Source organism: Pseudophryne corroboree, chromosome 5 (assembly GCF_028390025.1).
Source record: "Pseudophryne corroboree isolate aPseCor3 chromosome 5, aPseCor3.hap2, whole genome shotgun sequence".
NCBI lineage: Eukaryota > Metazoa > Chordata > Amphibia > Anura > Myobatrachidae > Pseudophryne > Pseudophryne corroboree.
In genome coordinates, this window is record NC_086448.1 from 519,967,546 (window position 1) to 519,991,067 (window position 23,522).

General features: G+C 47.6%; 1 protein-coding gene across 2 annotated transcripts in view; it reads right to left on the minus strand.

Annotated features, from left to right (window-relative positions):
• The window catches only part of SSR1 (signal sequence receptor subunit 1), a 37,900-nt gene extending 15,159 nt beyond the window's left edge, over positions 1 to 22,741 (minus strand). Inside the window, exons 1-5 of one of the 2 annotated variants that reach the window (XM_063923103.1) lie at positions 22,402 to 22,741; positions 20,173 to 20,279; positions 17,461 to 17,554; positions 15,463 to 15,725; positions 3,727 to 3,803 (exon numbers count right to left, since the gene is read on the minus strand). In XM_063923103.1, the coding sequence (XP_063779173.1) occupies positions 3,727 to 3,803; positions 15,463 to 15,725; positions 17,461 to 17,554; positions 20,173 to 20,279; positions 22,402 to 22,474 (614 nt within the window). In that variant the 5' untranslated portion in view covers positions 22,475 to 22,741. The remainder of the gene's footprint in view (positions 1 to 3,726; positions 3,804 to 15,462; positions 15,726 to 17,460; positions 17,555 to 20,172; positions 20,280 to 22,401) is intronic. The other variant, XM_063923105.1, reaches the window with a different exon arrangement.
• Between the last annotated feature and the right edge of the window lie 781 nt (positions 22,742 to 23,522).

A 23,522-nucleotide genomic window follows, 5' to 3' on the forward strand; every position in this document is an offset into this window, starting at 1 on the left:
CCGGGTCCACCTGAGCAGCCCCAGCGTCATGCTGTGGACTTACCGGACGCAGGGGAGGACTTCTGCTCCTGGGAACTAGCTGTGTGCTGCAGCTTTTTCCCTCTACCTTTTCCTCTTGGCAGAAAAGATGAGCCTCTAGCCCTCTACTTTTCTGGGGCCGAAGGGACTGTACCTGATAATACAGTGCTTACTTTTGCTGTGGGGTAGCTTGTGGCAAAAGTTTTGATTTCCCAGCCGTAGCTGTGGAAACGAGGTCTGAAAGACCATCCCCAAACAGTTCCACCCCCTTCTAGGGCAAACTTCCATGTGCCGTTTTGAATCGGCATCGCCCAACCATTGCAGAGTCCATAACCCCCGTCTGGCGGCAATGGTTTTACATAGCGCTTATTAGTGATGCCAGTCGGCAAATATCCCTCTGTGCATCACGCATGTATAAGACAGCGTCTTTTATATGCTCTATTTTCAGCAAAATATTGTCCCTATCTATAGTATAAATATTATCCGACAGGGAATCTGACCACGCAGCTGCCGCACTGCACATCCATGCCGAGGCAATAGCAGGTCTCAATATAATGCCCGTGTGTGTGTATATAGCTTTAAGGGTAGTTTTCTGCTTTCTATCAGCAGGTCCTTCAGGGCGGCCGTATCCGTGATGGTAGTGCCACCTTTTTTAATAAGCGTGTAACCGCTTTATCTACCCTAGGGGTTATTTCCCAACGTGACCTATCCTCTGGCGGAAAAGGGTACGCTGCTTAGAAATGATCAATTTCTTATCGGGGGAAGCCCACGCTTCCTCACACACCTCATATCAATTCCTCAGATGCAGGAAAACTACTGGTAGTTTTCTGTCACCAAACATAATACCCTTTTTTGTGGTATCTGGGGTATTATCAGAAATGTGTAATACATTTTTAAATTGCCTCAAACATGTAACGGGTGGCCCTATTGGAAGGTACACTAGTCTCATCGTCGTCGACACTGGAGTCGGTATCCGTGTCAACATCTGTGTCTGCCATCTGAGGTAGCGGGCGTTTTAGAGCCCCTGATGACATGCGAGACGCTTGGATAGGCACAAGCTGAGCAGCCGGCTGTCCTATGTCGTCAAACCTTTTATGTAAGGAGTTGACACTGTCACGTAATTCCTTCCATAAGTCCATCCACACCGGTGTCGACCCCGCAGGGGGTGACATCCCATTCACAGGCATTTGCTCCGCCTCCACATCATTATCCTCATCATACATGTCGACAGAGCAGTACCGACACAGCACACACACAGGGAATGCTCTGACAGAGGACAGGACCCCACAAAGCCCTTTGGGGAGACAGAGGGAGAGTATGCCAGCACACACCAGAGCGCTATGTATCACAGGGATATCACCTATAGAGAGTGTTTTCCCTTATAGCTGCATAATATATATATATATTGCGCCTAATTTGTGCCCCCCCTCTCTTTTTAACCCTTTTCTGTAGTGCAGGACTGCAGGGGAGAGTCCGGGAGCGATCCCTCCAGCAGAGCTGTGAGGGAAAATGGCGCCAGTGTGCTGAGGGAGATGGCTCCGCCCCTTTTTCGGCGGGCTTTCTCCCGCTATTGTAAAAGTTCTGGCAGGGGTTAACAAACACCTATATAGCCCCTGGGGCTATATATGGTGTCAGTTCGCCAGCCAAGGTGTTAATATTGCTGCTCAGGGCGCCCCCCCCCCAGCGCCCCGCACCCATCAGTGACCGCAGTGTGTGGTGTGCATGAGGAGCAATGGCGCACAGCTGCAGTGCTGTGCGCTACCTTGGAGAAGACAGAAGTCTTCAGCCGTCGATTTTCCGGACCACCTTCTTGCTTCTGGCTCTGTAAGGGGGACGGCGGCGCGGCTCCGGGAACGGACGACGAGGTCGGGTCCTGTGTTCGATCCCTCTGGAGCTAATGGTGTCCAGTAGCCTAAGAAGCCCAAGCTACCACCACTTAGGTAGGTTCGCTTCTTCTCCCCTTAGTCCCTCGGTGCAGTGAGCCTGTTGCCAGCAGGTCTCACTGAAAATAAAAAACCTAACATATACTTTCTTCCTAGGAGCTCAGGAGAGCCCCTAGTGTGCATCCAGCTCAGCCGGGCACAGAAATCTAACTGAGGCTTGGAGGAGGGTCATAGGGGGAGGAGCCAGTGCACACCAGATAGTCCTAAAGCTTTCTTTAGATGTGCCCAGTCTCCTGCGGAGCAGTCTATTCCCCATGGTCCTTACGGAGTCCCCAGCATCCACTAGGACGTCAGAGAAATTATTATTATTATAATTAGTCTTTGTTTTGTTTGTTACAGTTTATTAATTTTTCACACCAGTAGTAGGCGCTGATAGTCTTCCGTTACAAATATTTATTCGCTAGCGTGACTTACCATTGCACCTTACTGACTACCGCCCGCAACTTATCTTAAGGAATGGTTTTCATTTTAAGATATTATATGTATTTGTGTTCACTTGCTATTCACTGTGCAATAGGTATTTGGGCGCCAAGTTTATTACTTCTTGTCATATTTATTTAATATACACAGACTCGAATAACCACCGACAGGTGAAGTGTGTAACATTGATTGTTGTTACAATGGCACCTGTCAAAGGATGGATATATTTATTAGGCAGCAAGCGTACAGGTAGTTTTTGAAATTAATGTGTAGAAGCAGGAAAAATGGCAAAGGGTAAGGATCTGAGAGACTTTGACAAGTGCCAAATTGTGATGGCTAGACTGGGTCAGAGCATTTCCACAAAAGCAGGTCTTGTGGGGTTTGCGACATACATTTGTTGGAATGGATCCGATAAGGGCTATTCAATGCCTCTTTAAAAAAATCGAATTGAGATGAGGGACCGGGGGGGGAGGTCTTAAGAGCAGCGCTGCAGGAGGATGTGGCACAGCCACCAGACCTCACAGCAGCGTCCACCCGGCTCCGGCAAGCGGGACCTCACTTACTGGAGCCGGGTGGATGCTGCAGTGAGCGGCGGCTGTACCACAACCTCCTGCATCGCTGTGCTGTAGTGCTTCTGCCCCCCGTCTGCCCGCGGCTCTCCCCCATCTCCTCCGCTCAGGTCCCTCATCTTTTTTTTCTCTCTCTCTCTTTTTTTTTTTTTTTTTTTAAAGTCGAACTGAGATGGTCGGAAACGAGGCCAAAACCTGTCGAATTTGGTCCAGTTTCCCTCAGAAGCACATGAATCTGCAACTATGCCGCCGATTCACGTACTGTTCGACAAGTCGAATTCCCCGACTTGTCTAATAAAAAAGCTGGGGAATGAATAGGTCGGAACGCCTTCAGACCTGAAAAAGATCGAAAACTGCCGTCTTTTCAACAAGACGGCAGTTTCGACCTTAATTGAATATACTCCCAAGTATTCCCTGATGGTAGTGGCCTCTTTAAGCAGGATAATGTGCCCTGCCACATTGCATATATTGTTCAGGAATGGCTTGAGAAACATAAGAGTTCAAGGTGTTAACTTGACCCTCAACTTTCACAGATCTCAATTCGATTGAGCATCTGTGGGATGTGCGGGAAAAACAAGTCCAAGCCATGAGGACTCCACCTCACAACTTACAGGACTTAATTTGAGGTTATAAATCTCTATTCTCATACACACAGGAATGGAGCCACGTATTAAAATACAAGAATACACCACTCATGAAAGCTGGTCCATTATAAAAACTTATTACTGAGATAATGTGCCATCTACAGTAAACATGAGGTTTCATAGATTACTTACGTCTCTCCATCTAATCCATCTTCTCTCTCAATGATTGTCACAGTCTGATTGAACACAGCATCCTGGAAAGCATTTCCCTGGAGGCAGAGAGAATAAAATCTTTAAAAAAAATAAGATTTTACTTACCGATAAATCTATTTCTCGTAGTCCGTAGTGGATGCTGGGGACTCCGTCAGGACCATGGGGAATAGCGGCTCCGCAGGAGACAGGGCACAAAAATAAAGCTTTAGGATCAGGTGGTGTGCACTGGCTCCTCCCCCTATGACCCTCCTCCAAGCCTCAGTTAGGATACTGTGCCCGGACGAGCGTACACAATAAGGAAGGATATTGAATCCCGGGTAAGACTCATACCAGCCACACCAATCACACCGTACAACTTGTGATCTGAACCCAGTTAACAGTATGACAAACGTAGGAGCCTCTGAACAGACGGCTCACAACAATAACAACCCGAATTTTTTGTAACAATAACTATGTACAAGTATTGCAGACAATCCGCACTTGGGATGGGCGCCCAGCATCCACTACGGACTACGAGAAATAGATTTATCGGTAAGTAAAATCTTATTTTCTCTGACGTCCTAAGTGGATGCTGGGGACTCCGTCAGGACCATGGGGATTATACCAAAGCTCCCAAACGGGCGGGAGAGTGCGGATGACTCTGCAGCACCGAATGAGAGAACTCCAGGTCCTCCTTAGCCAGGGTATCAAATTTGTAGAATTTTACAAACGTGTTCTCCCCCGACCACGTAGCTGCTCGGCAGAGTTGTAATGCCGAGACCCCCCGGGCAGCCGCCCAGGATGAGCCCACTTTCCTTGTGGAATGGGCCTTGACAGATTTTGGTTGTGGCAAGCCTGCCACAGAATGTGCAAGTTGAATTGTGCTACAAATCCAACGAGCAATCGTCTGCTTAGAAGCAGGAGCACCCAGCTTGTTGGGTGCATACAATATAAACAGCGAGTCAGACTTTCTGACTCCAGCCGTTCTTGAAATATATATTTTCAATGCCCGGACCACGTCCAACAACTTGGAATCCTCCAAATCGTTAGTAGCCGCAGGCACCACAATAGGCTGGTTCAGGTGAAACGCTGACACCACCTTAGGCAGAAAATGAGGACGCGTCCGCAGTTCTGCCCTGTCCGAATGGAAAATCAGATATGGGCTCTTATATGATAAAGCCGCTAATTCTGATACTCTCCTGGCTGAAGCCAGGGCCAGTAGCATGGTTACTTTCCATGTAAGATATTTCAACTCCACCGATTTGAGTGGCTCAAACCAATGGGATTTGAGAAAATCCAAAACTACATTAAGATCCCACGGTGCCACTGGGGGCACAAACGGGGGCTGTATATGTAGTACTCCTTTTACAAAAGTCTGGACTTCAGGAACTGAAGCCAATTCTTTCTGGAAGAAAATCGACAGGGCCGAAATTTGAACCTTAATGGACCCCAATTTGAGGCCCATAGACAATCCTGTTTGCAGGAAATGTAGGAATCGACCCAGTTGAAATTCCTCCGTGGGGGCCTTCCTGGCCTCACACCACGCAACATATTTTCTCCAAATGCGGTGATAATGTTGTGCAGTCACCTCCTTCCTGGCTTTTACCAGTGTAGGAATGACCTCTTCCGGAATGCCTTTTTCCCTTAGAATTCGGCGTTCAACCGCCATGCCGTCAAACGCAGCCGCGGTAAGTCTTGGAATAGACACGGTCCCTGCTGAAGCAGGTCCCGTCTTAGAGGTAGAGGCCACGGATCCTCCGTGAGCATCTTTTGAAGTTCCGGGTACCAAGTTCTTCTTGGCCAATCCGGAGCCACGAGTATCGTTCTTACTCCCCTTTGCCGTATAATTCTCAGTACTTTTGGTATGAGAGGCAGAGGAGGAAACACATACACTGACTGGAACACCCACGGTGTTACCAGAGCGTCCACAGCTATTGCCTGAGGGTCTCTTGACCTGGCGCAATACCTGTCCAGTTTTTTGTTGAGGCGGGACGCCATCATATCCACCTTTGGTTTTTCCCAACGGTTCACAATCATGTGGAAGACTTCTGGGTGAAGTCCCCACTCTCCCGGGTGTAGATCGTGTCTGCTGAGGAAGTCTGCTTCCCAGTTGCCCACTCCCGGAATGAACACTGCTGACAGTGCTATCACATGATCTTCCGCCCAGCGAAGAATCCTTGCAGCTTCTGCCATTGCTGTCCTGCTTCTTGTGCCGCCCTGTCTGTTTACGTGGGCGACTGCCGTGATGTTGTCCGACTGGATCAACACCGGCTGACCCTGAAGCAGGGGTTTTGCCAGGCTTAGAGCATTGTAAATCGCTCTTAGCTCCAGTATATTTATGTGAAGAGACATCTCCAGGCTTGACCATACTCCCTGGAAGTTTCTTCCCTGTGTGACCGCTCCCCAGCCTCTCAGACTGGCATCCGTGGTCACCAGGACCCAGTCCTGTATGCCGAATCTGCGGCCCTCTAACAGATGAGCACTCTGCAACCACCACAGAAGAGACACCCTTGTCCGTGGTGATAAGGTTATCCGCTGGTGCATCTGCAGATGCGATCCGGACCATTTGTCCAACAGATCCCACTGAAAAGTTCGTGCGTGGAATCTGCCGAATGGAATCGCTTCGTAAGAAGCCACCATCTTTCCCAGGACTCTTGTGCATTGATGCACAGACACTTTTCCTGGTTTTAGGAGGTTCCTGACAAGTTTGGATAACTCCTTGGCTTTCTCCTCCGGAAGAAACACCTTTTTCTGAACCGTGTCCAGAATCATTCCCAGGAACAGCAGACGTGTTGTCGGTGTCAACTGAGATTTTGGAAAATTCAGAATCCACCCGTGTTGTTGCAGCACTAATTGGGTTAGTGCTACTCCGTCCTCCAGCTGTTCTCTGGACCTTGCCCTTATCAGGAGATCGTCCAAGTAAGGGATAATTAATACGCCTCTTCTTCGAAGAAGAATCATCATTTCGGCCATTACCTTGGTAAAGACCCGAGGTGCCGTGGACAATCCAAACGGCAGCCTCTGAAACTGATAATGACAGTTTTGCACCACGAACCTGAGGTACCCTTGATGTGAAGGGCAAATTGGGACATGCAGGTAAGCATCCTTTATGTCCAGGGACACCATAAAGTCCCCTTCTTCCAGATTCGCTATCACTGCTCTGAGTGACTCCATCTTGAATTTGAATTTCTGTATGTACAGGTTCAAAGATTTCAGATTTAGAATAGGTCTTACCGAGCCGTCCGGCTTCGGTACCACAAATAGCGTGGAGTAATACCCTTTTCCTTGTTGTAGGAGGGGTACCTTGACTATCACCTGCTGAGAAAACAGCTTGTGAATGGCTTCCAATACCGTCGCCCTGTCTGAGGGAGACGTTGGCAAAGCAGACTTTAGGAACCGGCGAGGGGGAGACTTCTCGAATTCCAACCTGTAACCCTGAGATACTACCTGCAGGATCCAGGGGTCCACCTGTGAGCAAGCCCACTGTGCGCTGAAATTCTTGAGTCGACCCCCCACCGCTCCCGAGTCCGCTTGTAAAGCCCCAGCGTCATGCTGAGGGCTTTGCAGAACCCTGGGAGGGCTTCTGTTCCTGGGCAGGGGCTGCTTGCTGTCCTCTCTTACCCCTTCCTCTGCCCCGGGGCAGATATGACTGTCCTTTTGCCCGCTTGTTCTTATAGGACCGAAAGGACTGCGGCTGAAAAGACGGTGTCTTTTTCTGTTGGGAGGGGGTCTGAGGTAAAAAGGTGGATTTTCCGGCAGTTGCCGTGGCCACCAGATCCGATAGACCGACGCCAAATAATTCCTCCCCTTTATACGGCAATACTTCCATATGTCGTTTAGAATCCGCATCACCTGACCACTGTCGCGTCCATAAACTTCTTCTGGCAGATATGGACATCGCATTTACTCTCGATGCCAGAGTGCAAATATCCCTCTGAGCATCTCGCATATAAAGAAAAGCATCCTTTAATTGCTCTATAGTCAATAAAATACTGTCCCTATCCAGGGTATCAATATTTTCAGTCAGGGAATCCGACCAGACCACCCCAGCACTGCACATCCAGGCTGAGGCGATGGCTGGTCGCAGTATAACACCAGTATGTGTGTATATACTTTTTAGGGTAGTTTCCAGCCTCCTATCAGCTGGATCCTTGAGGGCGGCCGTATCAGGAGACGGTAACGCCACTTGTTTTGATAAGCGTGTGAGCGCCTTATCCACCCTAGGGGGTGTTTCCCAGCGCGCCCTAACCTCTGGCGGGAAAGGGTATAATGCCAATAACTTTTTTGAAATTAGCACTTTTCCTTCTGGGTTAACCCACGCTTCATCACATACATCATTCAATTCCTCTGATTCAGGAAAAACTACAGGTAGTTTTTTCACCCCCCACATAATACCCCTTTTTGTGGTACTTGCAGTATCAGAGATATGCAAAGCCTCCTTCATTGCCGTGATCATATAACGTGTGGCCCTACTTGAAAATACGTTTGTTTCTTCACCGTCGACACTAGATTCAGTGTCCGTGTCTGGGTCTGTGTCGACCGACTGAGGTAAAGGGCGTTTTACAGCCCCTGACGGTGTCTGAGACGCCTGGGCAGGTACCAACTGGTTTTCCGGCCGTCTCATGTCGTCAACTGATTTTTGTAATGTGCTGACATTATCACGTAATTCCATAAACAAAGCCATCCATTCCGGTGTCGACTCCCTGGGGGGTGACATCACCATTATCGGCAATTGCTCTGCCTCCACACCAACATCGTCCTCATACATGTCGACACACACGTACCGACACACAGCAGACACACAGGGAATGCTCTTATCGAAGACAGGACCCCACTAGCCCTTTGGGGAGACAGAGGGAGAGTTTGCCAGCACACACCCAAGCGCTATAATATATATGGGAACAACCTTATATAAGTGTTGTATCCTTATAGCAGCTTAAATATATAAAATATCGCCAAAAAAAGTGCCCCCCCTCTCTGTTTTACCCTGTTTCTGTAGTGCAGTGCAGGGGAGAGTCCTGGGAGCCTTCCTCACAGCGGAGCTGAGCAGGAAAATGGCGCTGTGTGCTGAGGAGAATAAGCCCCGCCCCCTATTCCGGCGGGCTTTTCTCCCGGAGTTTGAGATATCTGGCATGGGTTTAATACATCCATATAGCCTCAAGGGCTATATGTGATGTATTTTTTAGCCATAAAAGGTATTATACATTGCTGCCCAGGGCGCCCCCAGCAGCGCCCTGCACCCTCCGTGACCTATGGTGTGAAGTGTGTGACAACAATGGCGCACAGCTGCAGTGCTGTGCGCTACCTTCATGAAGACTGAAAAGCCTTCTGCCGCCGGTTTCTGGACCTTCAATCTTCAGCATCTGCAAGGGGGGTCGGCGGCGCGGCTCCGGGACGAACCCCAGGGTGAGACCTGTGTTCCGACTCCCTCTGGAGCTAATGGTGTCCAGTAGCCTAAGAAGCCAATCCATCCTGCACGCAGGTGAGTTGAACTTCTCTCCCCTAAGTCCCTCGATGCAGTGAGCCTGTTGCCAGCAGGACTCACTGAAAATAAAAAACCTAAAAACTTTTTCTAAGCAGCTCCTTAAGAGAGCCACCTAGATTGCACCCTGCTCGGACGGGCACAAAAACCTAACTGAGGCTTGGAGGAGGGTCATAGGGGGAGGAGCCAGTGCACACCACCTGATCCTAAAGCTTTATTTTTGTGCCCTGTCTCCTGCGGAGCCGCTATTCCCCATGGTCCTGACGGAGTCCCCAGCATCCACTTAGGACGTCAGAGAAATAAGATTTTACTTACCGGTAAATCTATTTCTCGTAGTCCGTAGTGGATGCTGGGGACTCAGTAAGGACCATGGGGAACAGCGGGCTCCGCAGGAGACTGGGCACGCCAAAGAAAGATTTAGTACTATCTGGTGTGCACTGGCTCCTCCCTCTATGCCCCTCCTCCAGACCTCAGTTAAGGAAACTGTGCCCGGAAGAGCAGACATTATAAGGAAAGGATTTTGGAATCTCGGGTAAGACTCATACCAGCCACACCAATCACACCGTATAACTTGTGATACACTTATCCAGTCAACAGTATGAACAACAACAGGGCATCAACAATGGATGCCAACATAACATAACCCATTATTAAGCAATAACTATGTACACGTATTGCAGAAAGTCCGCACTTGGGACGGGCGCCCAGCATCCACTACGGACTACGAGAAATAGATTTACCGGTAAGTAAAATCTTATTTTCTCTGACGTCCTAGTGGATGCTGGGGACTCCGTAAGGACCATGGGGATTATACCAAAGCTCTCAAACGGGCGGGAGAGTGCGGATGACTCTGCAGCACCGAATGGGCAAACTCAAGGTCCTCCTCAGCCAGGGTATCAAACTTGTAGAATTTTGCAAATGTGTTTGAACCCGACCAAGTAGCAGCTCGGCAAAGCTGTAATGCCGAGACCCCTCGGGCAGCCGCCCAAGAAGAGCCCACCTTCCTTGTGGAATGGGCTTTCACTGATTTTGGATGCGGCAATCCAGCAGCAGAATGAGCCTGCTGAATCGTGTTACAGATCCAGCGGGCAACGGTTTGCTTTGAAGCAGGAGCACCCAACTTGTTGGGGGCATAAAGGATAAACAGCGAGTCAGTTTTCCGGACTCCAGCCGTTCGGGCTACATAAATCTTCAAAGCCCTGACTACATCTAGTAACCTGGAATCCTCCAAGTCACGAGTAGCCGCAGGCACTACAATAGGTTGGTTCAAATGAAAAGATGACACCACCTTTGGCAGAAATTGGGGACGAGTCCGCAATTCCGCCCTGTGCATATGAAAAACCAGATAGGGGCTTTTACATGACAAAGCCGCCAATTCTGACACACGCCTAGCCGAAGCTAATGCCAATAGCATGACCACCTTCCACGTGAGATACTTTAGCTCCACGGTCTTAAGTGGCTCAAACCAGTGGGATTTCAGGAAACCCAACACCACGTTGAGATCCCAAGGTGCCACAGGTGGCACAAAAGGGGGCTGAATATGCAGCACTCCCTTAACAATCGTCTGAACTTCAGGAAGAGACGCCAGTTCCTTTTGAAAGAAAATGGATAGGGCTGAAATCTGGACCTTTATGGATCCCAACTTCAAGCCCATAGTCACTCCAGACTGTAGAAAGTGCAGAAATCTGCCCAGTTGGAATTCCTCTGTAGGGGCCTTCCTGGCCTCACACCAAGCAACATATTTTCGCCATATGCGGTGATAATGCTTTGCTGTCACGTCCTTCTTAGCCTTTATCAGCGTAGGAATAACTTCCTCCGGAATGCCTTTTTCCGCTAGGATCCGGCGTTCAACCGCCATGCCGTCAAACGCAGCCGCGGTAAGTCTTGGAACAGGCAGGGCCCCTGTTGCAACAGGTCCTGTCTGAGGCAGAGGCCATGGGTCCTCTGTGAGCATTTCTTGCAATTCCGGGTACCAAGGTCTTCTTGGCCAATCCGGAACAATGAGTATTGTTCTCACTCCTCTTCTTCTTACGGTTCTCAGTACCTTGGGTATGAGAGGAAGAGGAGGGAACACATAGACCGACTGGAACACCCACGGTGTTACCAGGGCGTCCACAGCTATCGCCTGAGGGTCTCTTGACCTGGCGCAATACCGTTGCAGCTTTTTGTTGAGACGGGATGCCATCATGTCTACCTGTGGCAGTTCCCATCGACCTGTAATCTGAATGAAGACTTCTTGATGAAGTCCCCACTCTCCCGGGTGGAGGTCGTGCCTGCTGAGGAAGTCTGCTTCCCAGTTGTCCACTCCCGGAATGAACACTACTGACAGTGCTTGTACGTGATTCTCCACCCACCGAAGAATCCTGGTGGCTTCCGCCATCGCGACTCTGCTTCTTGTGCCACCCTGGCGGTTTACATGAGCCACTGCGGTGATTTTGTCTGACTGAATCAGCACCGGTTGGTTGCGAAGCAGGGGCTCCGCTTGACTCAAGGCGTTGAATATGGCCCTTAGTTCCAGGATATTTATGTGCAGACAAGTTTTCTGACTTGACCACAACCCTTGGAAGTTTCTTCCCTGAGTGACTGCCCCCCACCCTCGGAGGCTCGCATCCGTGGTCACCAGGACCCAGTCCTGTATGCCGAATCTGCGGCCCTCGAGAAGGTGAGCACTCTGTAGCCACCACAGAAGAGACACCCTGGCCCTGGGTGATAGGGTGATCAGCCGATGCATCTGAAGATGCGATCCGGACCATTTGTCCAACAGATCCCATTGAAAGATCCTCGCATGGAACCTGCCGAAGGGAATGGCTTCGTACGATGCCACCATCTTTCCCAGGACTCGTGTGCAGTGATGCACCGACACCTGTTTTGGTTTTAAGAGTTCTCTGACTAGAGTCACAAGCTCTTGAGCCTTCTCCGTCGGGAGAAACACCTTCTTCTGGTCTGTGTCCAGAATCATGCCCAGAAAGGACAGACGCGTCGTAGGAATCAGCTGCGACTTTGGGATATTCAGAATCCAGCCATGCTGTTGCAACACCTCCTGTGAGTGCGCTACGCTGATCTGCAACTGCTCCCTCGACCTCGCCTTTATGAGGAGATCGTCCAAGTATGGGATAACTGTGACTCCTTCTTTCTCAGGATCACCATCATTTCTGCCATTACCTTGGTAAATACTCTCGGTGCCGTGGACAGACCAAACGGCAACGTCTGGAATTGGTAATGACAGTCCTGTACCACAAATCTGAGGTACTCCTGATGAGGTGGATAAATGGGGACATGCAAGTAAGCATCCTTGATGTCCAGAGACAACATAAAATACCCCTCTTCCAGGCTTGCAATGACCGCCCTGAGCGATTCCATTTTGAACTTGAATCTTTTCAGATAAATGTTCAGGGACTTTAAATTTAATATAGGTCTGACCGAACCGTCCGGTTTCGGTACCACAAACATTGTGGAATAGTATCCCTTCCCCTGTTGAGGAAGGGGAACCTTTACCACCACCTGCTGGAGAAATAGCTTGTGAATTGCCGCTACCACTACTTCCCTTTCTATGGGGGAAGCTGGCAGGGCCGATTTTAGGTAACGTTGAGGGGGCATCACCTCAAATTCCAGCTTGTATCCCTGAGACACAATCTGTATAGCCCAGGGATCCACCTGTGAGCGAACCCACTGGTGGCTGAAATGTCGGAGACGCGCCCCCACCGCTCCTGGCTCCACCCGTGGAGCCCCAGCGTCATGCGGTGGATTTAGTGGAAGCCAGGGAGGACTTCTGTTCCTGGGAACTAGCTGTAAGGTGCAGCTTTTTTCCTCTGCCCCTGCCTCTAGCAAGAAAGGAAGCACCTCTGACCTTCTTGCTTCTTTGTGCGCGAAAGGACTGCATTTGGTAATACGGTGCTTTCTTCGGTTGTGGGGGAATATATGGCATAAAGTTTGACTTCCCAGCAGTAGCTGTGGAAACCAGGTCCGAGAGACCGTACCCAAACAATTCCTCACCCTTGTAAGGTAACACCTCCATGTGTTTTTTGGAGTCGGCATCACCTGTCCACTGCCGAGTCCACAGGACCCTCCTGTCAGAAATTGACATTGCATTAATTCTAGAGCCCAGTAGGCAAATGTCCCTCTGGGCATCCCTCATATATAGGACAGTGTCTTTTATATGCCCCAGGGTCAGCATAATAGTATCCCTGTCTAAGGTATCCATTTCCTCAGACAGATTATCTGTCCACGCTGCTACAGCACTACACATCCACGCCGACGCAATTGCCGGCCTCAGTAGAGTCCCTGAATGTGTATAAACAGATTTCAGGATACTTTCCTGCTTTCTATCTGCAGGATCCTTTAGGGTGGCCGTATCCTGTGACGGCAGGGCCACCTTCTTAGATAAGCGTGTCAGAGCTTTATCTACCCTAGGGGAGGATTCCCAGCGCACCCTGTCCTCAGGCGGGAAAGGGTACGCCATAAGTAACCTTTTGGAAATCAGGACTTTCTTATCTGGGGAATCCCACGCTGTTTCACATAACTCATTTAACTCATGTGAAGGGGGAAAAGTCACCTCTTGCTTTTTCTCCCCGTACATATAAACCATCTTGTCAGGGACAGGGTTCACCTCTGATATGTGTAAAACATCCTTCATCGCTATAATCATATAACGTATAGCTTTTGTCATTTTTGGTTGCAATTTTGCATCATCGTCGTCGACACTGTCGACATCTGTGTCAACCATTTTGGATAGTGGGCGCTTTTGAGACCCTGAGGGCCTCTGCGCTGTAGGATCAGGCATGGGTTGAGACCCTGACTGACCCGAGGTATCCAACCTTTTATGTAAGGAGTTTACATTATCATTTAACACCTTCCACATATCCATCCAATCAGGTGTCGGCACTGTCGGCGGCGACACGTCAGTCAACTGCACTTGCTCTGCCTCCACATAGCCCTCTTCGTCAAACATGTCGACACACGCGTACCGACACACCACACACACAGGGGAAGTTCTAAATGAGGACAGGACCCCCAAAAGGCCTTTTGGAGAGACAGAGAGAGAGTTTGCCAGCACACACCCCAGCGCTATATCATCAACCCAGGGATTACACAGTAACTTAGTGTTTACCCAGTAGCTGCTGTATAATGATTAATGCGGCTAAATTTATGTGCCCCCCCTCTCTTTTTTACCCCTCTACCGTGATTCTGCAGGGGAGAGCCTGGGGAGCTTCCTCTCAGCGGAGCTGTGGCAGGAAAATGGCGCTGGTGAGTGCTGAGGAAGAAGGCCCCGCCCCCTCAGCGGCGGGCTTCTGTCCCGCGATTTCTTGTAAAATAAATGGCGGGGGCTCATACATATAACAGTGTGCCACTGTTTATATGCAGCATTCGCCAGGAGGTAACAATTGCTGCCCAGGGCGCCCCCCCCTGCGCCCTGCACCCTACAGTGACCGGAGTATGTGGGTTAGTGTGGGCGCAATGGCGCACAGCTGCAGTGCTGTGCGCTACCTCATGTGAAGACAGGAGTCTTCTGCCGCCGATTTCGATGTCTTCTCCGCTTCTGCCGGCTTCTGTCTTCTGGCTCTGCGAGGGGGACGGCGGCGCGGCTCCGGGAACGGACGACAAGGTCAGGTCCTGTGTTCGATCCCTCTGGAGCTAATGGTGTCCAGTAGCCTAAGAGGCGCAACCTATCCGCAGTTAGTAGGTTTGCTTCTCTCCCCTCAGTCCCTCGTAGCAGGGAGTCTGCTGCCAGCAGAAGCTCTCTGAAAATAAAAAACCTAACTAAAATACTTTCTTATTAGCAAGCTCAGGAGAGCTCACTAAAAGCACCCAGCTCTGTCCGGGCACAGATTCTAACTGAGGTCTGGAGGAGGGGCATAGAGGGAGGAGCCAGTGCACACCTGATAGTACTAAATCTTTCTTTGGAGTGCCCACTCTCCTGCGGAGCCCACTGTTCCCCATGGTCCTTACGGAGTCCCCAGCATCCACTAGGACGTCAGAGAAATATATAGTAATGTACACAATTTATCATATTTAGAGGACAGATAAATTGTTATGGAACAAGAATTGCAGAAGTATTATATTATTCAAAAAAGGTCTGTATCTTATTTCATCTTAAATCTCACTGTGTCAAGTATAGTAGGTAATTTGAGTACAATGCATACATGAGGTTACCTGCTACACCTGGCATAATTATTACACATATATTATTCAAAAGAATAACTGGCAACAACATAAATTGTGAGATTACATAGCAAAGAAACCTAGTGTTATCTTACATTGGCATCCTTATAATTCAAATTGATGACCAGTCCAAAAGGACGACCTCCCATAGGTTCGGCAGGAATGAAGGAATACTCAAAGGTGGCCTGTCTTTGAGGTGGCACAATAGTGTTCAGGGAGAGTGCAGTGAAATTCTGGATATAGAACTGGTAATCTTGAGGGTATCTGAAAGAGGCGTCCAGTGATTCTATAATAAAGTCTTCTGTACCCTTATTCGTGAATCCCACTAAGAACTTCACGATGTCATTAGCTGGAAAATCTGAACAAGGAAAAGCAAAAAGGGGAGAGGGTCGGATTAATAGGTAAAAATGGTTAACCTGGTTATAGAAAAGTAATGAGCCCTACACACTGGGCGAGAATACTGAAAGATATGAACGATCTAGTTCAGAGGTTCTCAAACTCGGTCCTCGGGGGCCCACACAGTGCATGTTTTGCAGGTCTTCTCACAGAATCGCAAGTGAAATAATTAGCTCCACCTGTGGACCTTTTAAAATGTGTCAGTGAGTAATTAATACACCTGTGCACCTGCTGGGTTACCTGCAAAACATGCACTGTGTGGGCCCCCGAGGACCGAGTTTGAGAACCTCTGATCTAGTTCATTAATGAACGAGATACTGTTCATATTTTTCAGTGTGGAGGCACCAGCAATGATAGATTTGCGGCCCCGCGCTCTTTCATCGCAGGTGCCCCGTCGCTTGTGAATGCAGGTCAATATTGATGATCTCGACCATATTTGCCTGCACTGCTATGGAACCGGGTGACGGGGGGGGGGGGAATGAAGGAACTTCACTCCCCCTGTCACTGCCCCCCCCCCCCGGGTCGCCCATGGCCGTATCCGCCGATGAGCAGCTCGGCGGCGGATCGACAAATCTTTAGGGCCCATAAGGGATACACAATCCATCTATTCTTATGGAGACAACATGAAATAAACAAATGAAGTCTAAAAGGGAATATTGATGTTTCTACTCAATACAGATTATGACAATATACATTTCTATCAAATGAGTTAGTCATTAGCTAAAATGAAAGGCTAAATAAATGGAAATACTAGGTAAGAAATATCCAACACCACTCCCAATGACAAAATGATCATGATGTGCATAAATGAATACAGATACCCATTTTACACCAAAGTTCCAAGTCTGACCAAGGATTTGAAACATTGTCCAAACCAGGAGAGACCCCTTTCACACCCCAGCGCCAACTCGGGTTATTCCCGGGCAAGCCGTTTACACTGCACCCATATGCAGTGGAACTATTCTGCAATATGGAAATGCGTACATTAACAAAATGCCCCAATTTTAAATTAAAGGCCAGTGTGCCTGAGAGCCAATCAAAAGTTTCCACCATTCCCCAGATTTAGGCCAGGCTGTGAAAGGAATGGCTAGGGGGAAAGGCACAGGAAAATATTTTACCTGTTAATGCCGCTTTAAGTAGCTTCCATTTTTTGTGCGTCTTATGACATTCTATTGAAATTTACTTTAAAAAAAAAACAAACAAAACAACTCCTACACACACACACACACACACACTAAAAAGGGATTGTGCTTATGATTTCCAGATGTTTTTATGCCTGGGTGCTAAACCAAGCCGGCATAGCAGGTAGGATGGGAGTACTAATGTGTTGTGACATTTATAGTTCATTTTCCTATTTTGTAACAGCAAAGTCAGTCAATGCATTTCAGTTTACTGGCTATGCTATAACTAAGGATAAACCTCAAGTATTAAGAGCAAGTTCAGTCTCTCTCACTCTCCTGAATAAAACTGGGTACATGTATTCGGGATGTAGATGTCAGTGTAGGTTTGGGGAAGTAGTATATCAAAACAAAGCTAAACAGATCCTTATTTTAGGTTTACATGGAAAGAGCAAGGATGAAAACTACAGTGCCACAAGAACTAGAATGATATAGTATGGTATGTAATAAGATTCACAAATACATTTTAACTGGATAGGCAAACATTAAAATCAACTGCTGGAGAGTTATGTAAATTACCTTCGCCTTTAACAAACAAGATAGTGGTATCAGCATTAGGAGACGCTTTTGGTTCACCCGAACTTAAATCTTCTTCTTCCTCTTTTTCTTCTATCTGTAAAGTTTACATTTAAAAATATTTGTTTAATAAAATGGGAAACCAAACATATCAAAAAGGTACAATACCAATGTGTGTTCTGCAAACGTCAGCGAGAAGAACTTGTTGCTAAAAGCAAGAGGCCTGATAGCCAACAACCAGTCTGTAAAACTATGGGCCTGATTCATAATTGCGGGTACCGCACAGCTGCAGGGAGAGAAGGAAAGGAAAAAAAAGAAAAAAAGAAAGAACTGCTGGCACTGCAGATCCAGTATATGATCACCATCACAGGCCACAGTCATCGCCTAGTATACACAAAAAAGGACCAACTGTGCTATAAACATAACAACTGACATACAATGACCAATTAAAACCAATATTTTGATATTTAATAAGAACATGTAAGATGGATGAATGATAAGAAAAAACACACACACAAAAAAAAAAAAAAAAAAAGGAGTCTTAAAAGCCAATTTCTACACCGCAATTAATCTCTCTTACGGTGCCCACATACACTTATGAGGTAATCGGTGCTATCCTTCGATTTCAACCACATCTGTGAGAGAAATCGAAGGATTGTATGCACATTTTAGGTACCTTGAGACGCAATGCGCGGGCACGTCGCTTGAATTTCACATCTCAAGATATTATGTGCTGCACTTAATATCTCTTGCATCGCACATGAGATATATCGCACTGCAATGTGCGATGGGCACCCGCCGGGAACGGTCAGAGGCTGCTCCCACTCGGCGGTGACGTGCTGATCACGTGATTACCATATGATCTATTGCATGATCGGATGGTAATCACTTTGGAAGATCAGGTGCCAAGTGACAGCGAAATGCGTTAGGGAGTCCAATCTCTGACCAGGGCATTGCTGAAAATCAAGCAGGACTTTGCACAGCTATCTTTGCTTTGGGAGATTCCAGTCCCCTCCACTGTGGGCATTAATAGAGGGAGAACCACCATGTTTATTACGTTGGATTAAGAGGATACTCTGGACCCTCGCTAGGTGGAATACCCAGCTGAAATACCACAAGGGATTTGGTAATTATCGATCTCCATACTGGATGCCACAAGAATATTGTCCTGCAGGATTAATTTGCACATCAGCACATTTTGCTTATGCTGGCATTTGCATACAGACTGCCCTAAGAGACTAATTGCGGTCTAGAGATTGGCTTTTAAGGCTCCTTTTTTTTTTGTGTGTGTTTTTTCTTATTATGTGGATATTGTCATTCATCCATCTGACATGTTTTTATTAAGTATCAAAATATTGGTTTTAAATTGGTCATTGTATGTCAGTTGTTATCTTTATAGCGCAGTTGGTCCTTTTTTGTGTATACTTGTTTATGTTATCTTAGGGTGACCAACTATCACCCTATCCAACGGCAGCTTACAGCGCCTGTTCATTTATCATTTCTTGATATATTTTTCTTTGGTCACAGTCATCGCCTATCTGATTAATCTTACTCAGAATGCACAGCAAATCTCCTCTGCAGTGGCCAAAAAAAGTCAGTGTTTCCTGGCTTGGCCATGCCCACTTTTTGTAAAACAGGCCCTGTTGCAGCCCCAGCCCCAAAACAGCTGCAGCATGTCAATCATGCTGCAGCCTAGGGGCGCAGTGTATGCTGAAGCAGCACAGGTCCTGCGCATGCGCAATCCACCCACAATCGCAGTTGTATGCAAACAACTATGAATCAGGCCCTATGGTGCTTACACAAAGTATCATAAACCGTGAATTCAGCAGTGTAACGTTCCCGTAATAAAGTACAGAATTATACCACTATGATATCAGGCTTGAGTGGGTGCTCCCTCTTCCCATAGGCAAAGGTAAAATAACCCAATATTAAGAGTCAATGTTGATATGCATATAAAAATATATAATAGGTATTATATAACACGGCTCCGGAAGTTCAGACGCAACCCGGCGGTCCCTGAGGTAAACAGACTGGTTTGTGCACACTACACACACACCGGCCGACGCAGGCACTGGAGGGGATAGAGGCGGACACTGCGGGCGCAAACCAGGGACAGGACGGCAACACTCATTTAGTGCTACACCACATTGGAAGGTTAAGTTGTTGCACCTGAGGGGGTACAGGATGGCGACCTCCTCAGAACACAGCCCCCTAGAGACTTTACCATTGTAGCAGTGTTATTTATTTATTTACCAACGGCGACCCTGCAAAGGTCATAGAACACTGGAATTAGGACACCAGAGCTGGAGCATTGGAACGGAACTTACTACCATTCATATACTGCAGCTGACTTAACCACTGCAGCTATTTTTTCTTTGCTGTTTTTTTATTTTTTCCTTTAACGGCTTCTTTGACAATTTTTTATTATTTCATTCCTCCATGTATTCTTTCTATATATACTATTGTAATTTTTTTTATTTGACACCAGCACACCTCGTAAGATCATTGTGACATATTTATTTGTATTTTGAAGCAGTGTGACTTCTATAATAAAAACACACTGTCTTAACAGTGCTGTCATTTTCATACACTGGTGAGCGCAGACCCCTCCTCCTCTGTATTAAGTTACTATACCACAGGGGATTTGGGTACCCCTTTTAGGGTCGTGCAGCCCCAGGCAATACCCGCTAGTAAGCGCTTCATTTATGACTTTACCAGATCAGTTGATTCATCTTCCTCTACTTCAACCTCTTCATCATCATCTTCCACCAGAGTGTCATCAAGTGTCTCTTTGTCGTCATCGGTTGTATCCTGGGCAGCAACTGGACATGAATATTACAATTAATAAAATAGTATTTGTCATTTGCCTACTAGCCAATAACAATAATTAAATATTACATTAAAGTTTTAAAAGAAGCATAACTTAAAAAAAAAAAAAAAACTAAAAAGAAAATAAAACACAATAAACCTTCAGCTGGGATGCGTTTGGCATCCCGCTACACCTCCAGCTAACAGGAGGCTTGCTCTAGCCAAAAGTAGAAGAGAAAGTGAGCTGGAATAGGACCAAAACTGTAATGCAGCCTAGCAGCTATCAAACACCGAGGATTACCTACTGCACTCTGTGTACTATTTGAAGGGCATCCAACACACTACAAAATAAACTTGCCAACTGAAGAGGTACATAAAAAGGTGCCTTACAGTATGAACATGAAAAACATGAGTCATTGAAACACTACACATGAACTTTACCTGCACTATAAATCATAGATAGGACAGACTGCTTTAGCATATTCAAGTTAACCCCACAAATTCCTTAGCCCGCAGTGTTACTACTGTACGTTTACAAATCACTGGGAAAACGGACATCACACTATTTTCAAAGTAAAGGACTCTGGAGAGTTGAGTATTAAACATGAGTGCAGGAAGTATAATGTGAGCCCAGTGCACTGCACCAGCTATGCCTATAGAAACAGTGCACTGCACCAACTATAGAAACATGCCTCTCCATAAATTTTGGATAAACGGGGTAAAAACAGTGAGTGAGTGAGTGAGTGAGTGAGTGAGTGAGTGTGTTTTAAATTTGCCCCAAAGAGTAACAAACTTACAATCTACTAGCAGAAATACATTTTTGATACCTCAAGTAACATATTGTAACATATTGTCCCAATTAGATTGCAATGGGAAAAGTACCTAGTGCTACAATATGGCCAATACAATATGTCACACAGCAACGCTGATTTGGGGGGAAAAGTTGTTTAAGACTAGAAGAATTAATATAGGTTTGGAGAGGGTATTAGTTCACAAAAGTTGTGGGAGGATGAGGAGTATTTTGGCATTTGACAAGCTTGTAGTTAGAGACCAGCATTCAAGGAACACAACAGTAATCCTAGACCAGGGAATAAACTATTTTATAGCATGTATTAAGGCAAATGATAAGACTAAATACTTTCTAATATCAAATTATTTTCCCTGTCAAGTTTTATGTTTATATTGGACACGAGGCACATGCTGACACATGTCATTGCTGCTTCACTGCAAGTTATAGTAAATGTATATGCACCAGGATAATTTCCTCCCTTACGTGTGTGTGTGTGTGTGTGTGTGTGTGTGTGTGTGTGTGTGTGTAGGTAGGTATCCGGACTCCAGGTCGACACCTGAAAAAGGTCAACATGGGAAACAGGCCAACATGAGTTTTTCACAATTTTTTAATTTTTTTTTAATCTTTTTCAACCTTTACACGATCCACGTGGACTACAATTGGGAACAGTGGGGTAAATGTATGAAGCAATGATAAGAGAGGAGAAGTGAGCCAGTGGAGAAGTTGCCCATGGCAACCAATCAGCATTGAAGTAACATTTATAATTTGCATACTATAAAATTATACAGAGCAGCTGATTGGTTGTCATGGGCAGATTCTCCACTCTCATCACTGCTTCATACATTTACCCCAGTAACCTGTGCAGTGCACAGCGGTAGCGGAGAGAGGCACCGTGACCGAAGCGCGAGCCATGCGAGGGGACACGATGCACTAATTGGGGTTCCCGGTCACATTACGGAGAAAATGACACCAAAATATAAAAAAAAACCTGTGGCAACCTTTTTCCATGTTAACCTTGTTCATGTCGACCTTTTTCAGGTGTCAACCTAAGGTGTGTCGACTCCGAGTCCCAGACCCGTGTGTGTATACACGGTGTATGTGTAGGGGGAGGTGCTATAGAATGAATGAGAGCAGATACAGAGTGACACGTCAGCCATAGGCCTGATACACACGGGTGTAGCGGACACACACCATAACAAGCAGGCAGCACTGTCAGCTATGGCACATGTACTGTATGTGCGGTATATAGATACATCTCTGTATCACAGGTGGAAGTATAGCATATAGCACAGAGCACACACACATCATACATGTACACACACATCATATACACACACGGCTATCACCTCTGCCATTGGCGAGCAGTGTGACCGGGAAGGCCACCAGCAGCAGGAGCAGCAGATGGCGGAGCAGAGCCATATCGGGGTCCGGAGTGAGCCGCGGCCGTCGTGTCTTGGGCAGCAGCAGGGGTGGAGGGTCTCTCTCGCCGCCTCTCCCACTATTATCAGGCCCCTCACTCAATGGCGAAGCGATACGTATCCCGCAGGAATCGGATGGGAGGCAGTGGGCGTGTCCTGAGCGGGGCCGGGCATGAGGCCGTCGCACACACCGCCCCTTCCGGCATTTGGGGGGAAGCGGACGTGGCCGTCCCGAGCAGCCGGCTGAGCGCGTCACCTCGTACGGGCGGGGCCTAACCCAGACTAGCGCTGACGGTGACTGACTGACGCGACCATATAATATACAGGACGGGAGCAGCTCAGCAGCTGGACCCTGCTCCCACCTACGCTGATAGTAGTCTGTCTTTACGCGTTCACAGCGCAGCGTGGCCGGGAGCAGCGACGTGCCCTGCCCCTTACCCGCACAGTGCAGAAGACGCGGTGGGAATAGGGCGCGATCAGTGCACAGCGACTGGGATGATAATGATGTGTTCTTACCTGCACAGTATAGGATGGCTGCAGTGTGCCCTGTTTGTGAAGCTGCTCCTGGGGGAATGCAGTCACTGTGTCGACATGGACATATTGTTGTCAGTACATTAAGGGAACTAAAAGGAAAATGCGGTAAACTCCCATTTAACGCATTTTCGGAATGTACTATCCCCCAGCCACCGGGTCAGCACCGCGGAGGGGCTTCTTTCACAGGCACAAGGCCTCAGCCACCCACTCATGCGCTGAGGTGTGCTGGACCTTGCATGGTCGAGCAAGGCCCACAGAATCGGCACTCGGGACAAACTGACACAAAAGGATACTCACTCCTTGGGGGAGATTCAAATGTTTGAAAAGTCAGTTGGGAGTCTGTTTTTTTCCTATCTAATAGGCAGGAAAAAACAGACACCCAACCGACTTTTCAAACATTTGAATTCCACCCCTGCCCTTGATTTTTGTCACTTTGCGGTGATATTCTACAGCTCCTGTGGGTCTAAACACAGCAGCCAGTCTACGCAAATCTCAAACTACCCTAACTCTGGGGC